The following is an 8968-nucleotide window of genomic DNA, read 5'->3' as shown; positions in this document are numbered from 1 at the left end:
TGAACATATTCTCTTTACTGAATTTGTCATCAATAAAACAAACGAGAGAGAGGCAGAGAGCATAAAACGAGAGCATGCATTTTTGAATAAAAATTCATTACCAAATCACTTCAAAATCATCATACTAATCATTCCATCAAGCAAAACATTATAAAGGGAATAATTTTTATTCAAAATCATGGGCAATTAGAACCGGAAAAATACAGGGGAGTGGAGAATATCACATTATAAATAGAACAACTTACGATAAAGACTGAAGAGGAAGCCGACGAGCCGTTGATTATGATAAAAAAAAGAGACTGTTGTTGATGAAGATTGAAGAGGAAGCTGTTGATGAAGAGTGAAGACTGAAGAGGATGTCGTTGATGATGAAAAAAAAGAGAGAGAGGCAGAGAGCTGTGATGAAGAGTCGAAGACTAAACTCTGAAGTCTGAGTAGAAAACTGTTGATGCTGGGGGAAAAAGGAGATTGTTGCCGCCTGCCGTTGTTGATGAAGAGTGAAGACTGAAGAGGATGCCGTTGATGATGGAAAGAGAGGGGGGGAGAGAGAGAGAGAGAGTTTAAAGATTTTCTTTGCCGCTGTTGATGAAGAGGAAGCTGTGAGCCGTCGATCTCAAAGATTTTCTCTTCAGAAGATTATGAATTTAGGGTAAAACATGGATGAGTGATGTGGATTGTGGAGTTGTGGACTGTAAAGTTTGGACAACTGGCATGTGGCTATTGACCTGGAGGAAACATAAATTGCACTATTACAGTGCAGTATATGTTTTTTGTTCAAATCGTAAAATCAGTATCAAAATCAAAATTTTTTGCGATTTTATCTGATTTCACTCGATTTTAACACGATTTTATCAATTTTCGAGTTTTTAGAATGATTATGCACATTTAGTATATATTGACTTATAAAATCGTACGATTTTACAAGTTAAATCGCAATTTTAACAACCTTGCCCACCACTATAAATTCACAAGCTATGAACCCATCACAACTCCATTGCACCTCAAAAAAAAATTTGAATATTTTATCAATAAATCTGTCATTAATGTAAAATTTAGAGAAATTTTTTTTTTCTTTTCTCTTAAAAAATGTCCTAGCGGGTCGAGCTAGGACTGGATCGACTCGGGACTTGAGTCAGTCTGAATTGAAAAAATATTAAAAAAAAAAACTCAACCAGCCCAATAGAAAACTTAGGTTGACTCGGTGATTTGGTCGACCCGACAAATAACACATTGACTTTTTGAAAAAATATCAAAAAAACATTTTTTTGATTTTTTTTTTAAAAAATTTGGATCAATCTTTTTTACTTGTAACTCATGTCTTGTTCACAATCAATATAATCCACCTAGTTAGTGGATTAAATTGAATATTGACATGCTTGATGCTGCTGGTGTTCTAAGAAATTATAGAGGGTGTTTGTCTAACCTTGATTAGCCGTTGGCGTGGGGTATGGTAGTGCTACTGGTGCTTAATCTGGAACAGCAAGGCTAGGTCTTGAGTTAAGAGCCTGGAGCCTGTTTGGTCGCACTGCACAGCAAGGCTCGCCTTCAACAGACTTGACACAGCAAGGCTAGCCCTTAAGTGTCGAATATGGGTGTGAGGCATCTTCATTCGGAAGCAGATTACAAAGTGATTGCTGGAGCATGAAGTAGACGCAGGATTTTATTCGATGGTAGTCAGCTATGTCAGGAATATTGAAATACACTATATACCTATCGTGAAGCAAATTCATGTGCAGAGAAATAGGCTAGTGTTAGTATTGATCAGGCATCATTCTGAATCTCCAGCTTGCATCGTGGAGTGTTTGTCCACAGATTTACAAGGTGTGAGGGAGTTTAGGATGTGTAAATGGAGCTTCTTTCTGGGTTTTGGGCTTTCCTGACAAAAATAAAATAAAATTGTCACCATACTATTCATCTATCATTACATGTGAGTCCACATGTTCACGATCTTTCTTTCTCATATAACAATCCATGATTAATGTGTGATTAGCATTATTGATATTTTTTAAAAGTTTTTTTTTATTTAAGAATATATTAATATTTTTTATGTTAGCACATCAAAACCATTAAAAATACTAAAAAAAATATTAATTTGTTGTTTTGTATGTGAAATGCACTCTTAAAATGTATTTACAGCGTTTGACATTGCGTTTCGGAAGCGTTTTTGAAAAAAATTTAAATTTTTTTTACTTCAAATTAATATGTTTTTGATGTTTTCTTATCATTTTGATGTGCTGATGTCAAAAATAATTTTTAAAAAATAAAAAAAATATTATTTTAATGTGTTTTGAAATGAAAAATACTTTGAAAAACAACCGCTACCACACTCTCAAATACCCTAAAAAACAAAAGCTACAGCGTACTAACTGTTTTTTTAGGGTTTCCATAAATTCAATTTAATTACTTTCCTTTTGTAGATGTTTTAGGGGGGTTTTTTTTATCAACAAGAAAATCAGTATTCTTATGTTCTTTAATTTTTCTAAAGGATAGCCATCTTTTATATATATATATATAAGAAAAGAAAAGAAAAGAAAAGAAAAATTAGAGAAAACCTAAACATAGAAAAAAAGACATGAATAAAGTAACAAGAAAATGTTTTGGAAATAAGGAAAGTCTAATTATTTATGGTAAGAATGAATTTACTATAAGATAAAAGATTTTATTCCATATTTGTTATTAAAAAGGGTGCATTATTTATTTATTTATTGGTTTGATAAAAAAAAAAAAACTAATATCACTTGTTTAGTTAAACGTGAAGTATAATATAAAAAAATATTTTTATTTTAAAAACGTGTTAATGAGATTAGGTTGAGTAACTTTAACACTCACCTACACACTAATTACAAAAGCCTTTTATTTTAACCTTCTTTTGCCGAAGTTCAAAAGGTGGCTTTCACAAGCTATATCCCACGCTTACAGGAGTGAGTAAAAACATTAAAAAATTAATTAAACCAAGTAAATTAGAAAAAAAATAACTTAAAAAATTGAATAAAAAAAAACCGATTAAAATTTTGAAAAAACCGGCCGGTTCGGTTTTATAAGAAAAAAAATGAAAAAACCGAACCGAACCGAAACAGAAAAAAACCAAGCCAAACCAAAAAAACCGAGCCAAAACCGAAAAAAACCAAGCCAAAACCGAGCCAAACCGGTTTGAACCGGTTTTTGCACTAAAAAACCAAACCGAAACCGGTCAGTTTGACCCGGTTTCGGTTCGGTTTCTGTTTTTTTATAAAAAAAATTTTGGTTTGATTATTTTTTTTTTATGAAAACCGAACCGAACCGGAAATGATCACCCTTACACGCTCCTACTCGAATCCATCTGCCTTACTATTCTAACCACTATTATAAATTCCGAACCAACTTGGCAGTTTGACTTGGAATCTAATGTCCGGAGACTCCGGACTTATTTAGGTTAAAAAAATAAAAAAAAAAAAAAATTGAATTATCTAGATTTAATCAAAACCTATAACTCTAAGTTTAACAACTTTTTTTTGAATTTTTGTTATAAAAATGATGTTGTTTTTATTTTATTTATTTATTTAGATTGACTCTTTAGATATGTGATTCGAGTGTTGTCTCGGATCGATTTCTAGATAGAGGTTTACAACTATGGTCATAATCATAGTTATTAAACCTAACCTAGCTTATATTCTTGTTTAAGACTTGGATTAACACAAATTAATTTGAAGTAGTGTTGTTTTTATTTTATAAAAAAATTAAATTGACATTTTAAAAAAAATTAAATCGAGTTTTTACCAGGTTATCAACCTATGAGTTAATTTACTAGGTTGATCAAGTTATATTAAATCAACTTTTATCTAATGTAAATTCAAGTTCGACATGATAATAATTCAACATAACCAAGTTAAACTAAGTCTTAGTTCTTGATTTGTTAAATCAATAAAATTATATAAAATTAATTTTATTTTATTTTATTTAAAACTCGAGCGAATTTAACCCTTTTTAATAACACTAATCCTAAAGCACGTTTTTTGTCTCATCTTTTTAACCTTTTCAGCAACTGAACACTGGTTAAAGGCCTAAACATGCTAAAACTAGAAATACCTCTCCAATTCGATCTCCTCAGTCAAACGCACACGACAAGACAAGACACGAAGACAGGAGAAGCTATCCAAATAGACACCGTTAAGTTTTTAAGTTTTGATCGCCTTCTACACACACACACACACACACACACACACACACACCATCAATCATCATCATGTCATAACGAATCTCATCACGCGCAAAATGAATAGGCAAGTGGCAAAATCCGAAATTTTACTAGTCTGTAAATTATTAAACTCTATCCCTATATTTTTAATTTAATTAATTAGTTTTTACATCCATTGAATTCGTTCAATTAACTCTCATATTCTCTGAATACATTCAATTAAATCAATACTTAATTTCTATAAATTGATTAAATTCTTAATGTTCATTATCCAGGTTAATTACATGACAATTGAATAATTTACTTTATGAGATGGTTTTTTATAGAATTATTAATTTATTTTTCAAAAACCAATTCTTTTACTAATATAAGATTTTACAAATATAAAATATCACATCGCATCATAAATAAAAAACAATTAATAATATTAAATTTGTATTCTTAATAAAATCAAGATTATATATATAAATTATTGAGTTAACCTAATAAAGAACTAATGACCAAGTTAAAAACATAAATAAAAAAAAATTATTTAAAAAAACACGTTAATTACTTGAAAATTTTATGGTGTTTATATTATAATTATTTTTTATATAATTACTTGGAAACACTTTAATTATTTTTTATCCAATAATTAAATAGCCAGTACCATAAAAATTTTCGTCTGAAAACATGAGTCGAGGCCGCCCCCGGAGCATCTCCGTGATTAGTGCGTGCGGATCAAAATCTGGATAGGAAACTACACAGATACATCACATCACATGGCCTGTCTTCTCCTCTGCCTTCCTCCTTTTCCTCTTCCCTTCCCTTAGCTTCTATAATATAGGAGTAGCCAGTAGAGTCACTTGCGTTTGCTAAATTTTAACCTCTTTATCCATGAGTAGTCAAGCACAAAACCACGAGTTTCAAGAATGGTGGAACAAGCAACGCGGCTTTCTCGACAAACCTGATAGCACCGCCTTCTTAACCGTCGAGATCCGCAACCCTACCTCAGATCCAACCGTCGATAAAGGACACACTCGTAGTGCTCGCCAGCTGTCCTGGCTTTGGCTCCTCAAATTCCAACAACTCGCAACCTCCCTCGCGTGGCTAACCCATGGCTCAGTTTCCCTCCTCCGAACAGCCAATCGCAGGATCGCTACGAACACAACAGACTCGCCATCCGATTCCTCCGCCTCGTCACGGCGGCTTTACAGGATCATAAAATTGTTTTTATTTCTGGTGATTTTGTTGTTGTGTTTCGAGTTAGTTGCTTATTTCAAGGGATGGCATTTCAGTCCCCCGTCGGTGGAGTCGGCGGAGGCTGCCGTGGAGAGAGTCTATGCCAAGTGGTTGGAAATAAGAGCTAGTTACTTGGCGCCGCCGCTGCAGAGCTTGACAAATGTGTGTATTGTCTTGTTTTTGATACAGTCGGTGGATCGTGTTGTGTTGATGTTAGGGTGTTTTTGGATCAAGTTTTGGAAACTACGGCCGGTGGCGGCAGTGGAGTATGATGGTAGTGAGAGTGTGGAGGATTATCCGATGGTCTTGGTGCAGATTCCAATGTGCAATGAAAGGGAGGTAAGCAAGCGGATGTAGGTTTCTAATCCTCAACTATTTTTTTTTTAAAAAATATTACTGAATTTGTTATTTTTATGATATTATTGCATTATAATAGTTTAAAAATCATTTTAAAAAGGAAGCATACTAGCTAATTATACTATTACGTGTTTGATATTGTTATAATTTTTGGGATTACGATTTATTAAAGTACAAGAAAAACTATCAATTGTAGCTTTTTCATTGCTAAGAATTTCACTAGTACTCGTATAAAAATATATTATGTGTTTATTAATCAAATATTTTAAAAAATGTAGCTAAAACAAAACGCAGTTTTAACCTTACTTCGCTGCACTATCAAATGAACCTTAGTGGATTAGTTAGCCATGTAATTATTCGTAGAATTTACGTACTTAGTGGATTAATTTCTAAAAATCATTGGTTGGCACACAGGTTTACCAACAATCTATTGCAGCATGCTGTGTCCAGGACTGGCCAAAGGAGAGAATGCTTATACAGGTTTTGGATGATTCTGATGAATTAGATGCTCAACTCCTCATCAAGGCAGAAGTACAGAAATGGCAGCAAAGGGGTGTGCATATATTGTATAGGCATCGTCTCATACGCACAGGCTACAAGGCAGGAAACCTGAAATCTGCAATGAGTTGTGATTATGTAAAAGATTACGAGTTTGTGGCAATATTTGATGCAGATTTTCAGCCAGGACCTGATTTCTTGAAGAAGACTATCCCTCACTTCAAGGTAAAGTTATGATCAATTTGCTGGAACCTGTATAACAGTTGAAGTTCTCTTGCACCGTTGATTTGGTATATCTGCTATTATTTCACTTAGCACATAGTTACATGATTAGTTTCGATGTCGGCACACTGGAGCTTCCAGCTGGTTGAATGTGGTAACCTTGTGAAGCTGATGCCTCTCTAGATTTGGCCACTGTGTTTTTTGTTAGAGAATAATCAGTGAATTGTTTCTGAATTTGTAGGGGAAGGATGACCTGGCATTGGTCCAGACAAGGTGGGCGTTTGTAAACAAGGATGAGAACTTGCTCACAAGACTGCAGAACATAAACTTATCGTTCCACTTTGAGGTTGAGCAACAGGTGAATGGTGTTTTCATCAACTTCTTTGGTTTTAATGGAACTGCTGGTGTATGGAGGATTAAAGCCCTTGAAGAGTGTGGTGGTTGGTTGGAACGGACAACCGTTGAAGACATGGATATCGCTGTTCGAGCTCATCTCTGTGGATGGAAGTTCATATATTTGAATGACGTTAAGGTTTGTCATGATATTAAAACTCGCCGTATCACCTTGTACATTTTGAGCTGGATAATCAATGTAATTGTGTTATTCCTTCTTTCTGCAGTGCCTTTGTGAACTTCCAGAGTCCTATGAGGCTTACAAGAAACAGCAACATCGCTGGCATTCAGGTCCAATGCAGCTGTTCCGCTTGTGCTTTGTCGACACACTTCGTGCAAAGGTACTGAAAGCAGGATTTATCTGCCTAAGAAGTTTTCCAATGCAGTGAATCTTTTCGACTATATTTAGTGTCAACAACCTAAAATATTTCCCTTCCAAATTACAGGTGTCTTTGGGCAAGAAAGCAAACTTGATATTTCTTTTCTTCTTGCTAAGGAAGCTTATCCTGCCTTTTTACTCCTTCACTCTCTTCTGCATCATTCTCCCACTTTCCATGTTCCTACCAGAAGCAGAGCTACCAGCCTGGGTTGTTTGCTATATCCCTGGATTGATGTCTATCTTGAATATTCTCCCGGCACCACGATCATTCCCATTCATCGTCCCATACCTTCTGTTTGAGAACACCATGTCCGTGACCAAATTCAATGCCATGATCTCCGGATTGTTTCGACTAGGAAGTTCTTATGAGTGGGTAGTCACAAAGAAATTAGGAAGATCGTCAGAGGCAGACCTGGTTGCATTTGCTGAAAGGGAATCGGATCCCTTAGTGGAAACTACAAATCTCCACAGGTCTTGCTCGGAATCAGGGCTGGATGTGCTGAACAAGATAGAAACAACCAAGAAAACTGGGAAAAAGAAGAGAAATAGTTTGTATAGGAAGGAACTTGCTCTGGCGTTGATACTGTTGACTGCCTCGGTGAGAAGCTTGCTATCTGCCCAAGGAATTCACTTCTACTTCCTGTTATTTCAAGGGATCAGTTTTCTGGTTGTTGGTCTTGACTTGATTGGAGAACAGGTGAGTTGACCGTCATGTCATGGCATCCAAGATTGATGACTCTCTCCCATGATAGCCCGTGACTGAAGCAAATTAGATACTACACTGTTCAGAACCGCAGACGTTGTTTCACAGTTGATTGAAGCAACCTATTCGTCTGTTCTCGGCAAAGATTTGTGTTCTGTTCATTTATTTATTTAAATATTTTTTTCTTTTTTGAGTAAAGGACCGCTGTATTATTGTGGCTGTCATCTCAACGCTGGAGGTTATTGAAAGTAATCCCAGGGTGGTGGATGTGACGGGGACACTCTAAAATTAGTGCAGGGCATCGATTCTCCGCCCTGCTGCATCGTTTCAGTGGCTTTTTGTGTCGTGGTGTAACGGAAATGTGCACTTGCGTGCCAAGATGGATGAAGCGGGCGTCATTGGATTGTCACATTATATGTCATTCTCATTCTTTTTGAAGATTGCTATTTCATAGATTGTTTACCCACAAATGTAAACTCGAAAGATATTATCATTTAGTGAAATTTATTTTATGTTAAAGCTTCTGGAATAGAATGCCTGCTTTGAGAGGGCCTGAGTGAATGTACGATATCAGCTGAGTGGAGCTTTTCCGACTTGCTAGAACAGCTTCTCCACTACGGTGTGCTTCTTTGGTTGAATGCCCACCATGATACGCCTAGGGATTGGAGTGAGGCTTGATCTCTTTTTTCCATGTATGTATATTTTTTTGAAAATATAAACTAATAAGATGTAACCATCATAAATAAAATTTTCCTGGGTGATGAATCCGACAAATCCTTTACCCACCTTAATATTTGACACGAATCTAGAAAAATCTAAAAGATCCATCGTCTCCACATCTGGCTCTGCTCTACCTTGATCTAATTTTATCAAAAGTCTTTTTTTTTTAATCAAATCAAACTAAAGTCCAACCCACCTTACACGGATCACCGGACTAGTCATGTAAGATTGCCTGCCCTATAAACCACTGCCACCTGTTTCAAACAACGCGGCAAGAGCATGCCGTTGCTGGCATAGCATT

At 35.4% G+C, this 8968-nt stretch overlaps 1 protein-coding gene across 1 annotated transcript; it reads left to right on the top strand.

Annotated features, from left to right (window-relative positions):
- The first annotated feature begins 4824 nt into the window (after nucleotides 1-4824).
- Nucleotides 4825-8466, top strand: LOC7459503 (probable xyloglucan glycosyltransferase 6). The gene is made up of 5 exons (XM_002303036.4): nucleotides 4825-5734; nucleotides 6167-6475; nucleotides 6714-7004; nucleotides 7093-7206; nucleotides 7312-8466. Exons 1-5 carry the CDS (start codon nucleotides 5051-5053, stop codon nucleotides 7948-7950), a joined length of 2037 nt encoding a protein of 678 aa, XP_002303072.1. The 5' UTR covers nucleotides 4825-5050; the 3' UTR covers nucleotides 7951-8466.
- The last annotated feature ends 502 nt before the right edge of the window (nucleotides 8467-8968 follow it).

The sequence above is a fragment of the Populus trichocarpa genome, chromosome 2 (genome assembly GCF_000002775.5).
Source record: "Populus trichocarpa isolate Nisqually-1 chromosome 2, P.trichocarpa_v4.1, whole genome shotgun sequence".
NCBI classification, from domain to species: Eukaryota; Viridiplantae; Streptophyta; class Magnoliopsida; order Malpighiales; family Salicaceae; genus Populus; species Populus trichocarpa.
The sequence above is the reverse complement of the archived record's forward strand: the minus strand, read 5'-3'. Positions and strand labels throughout refer to the sequence as shown.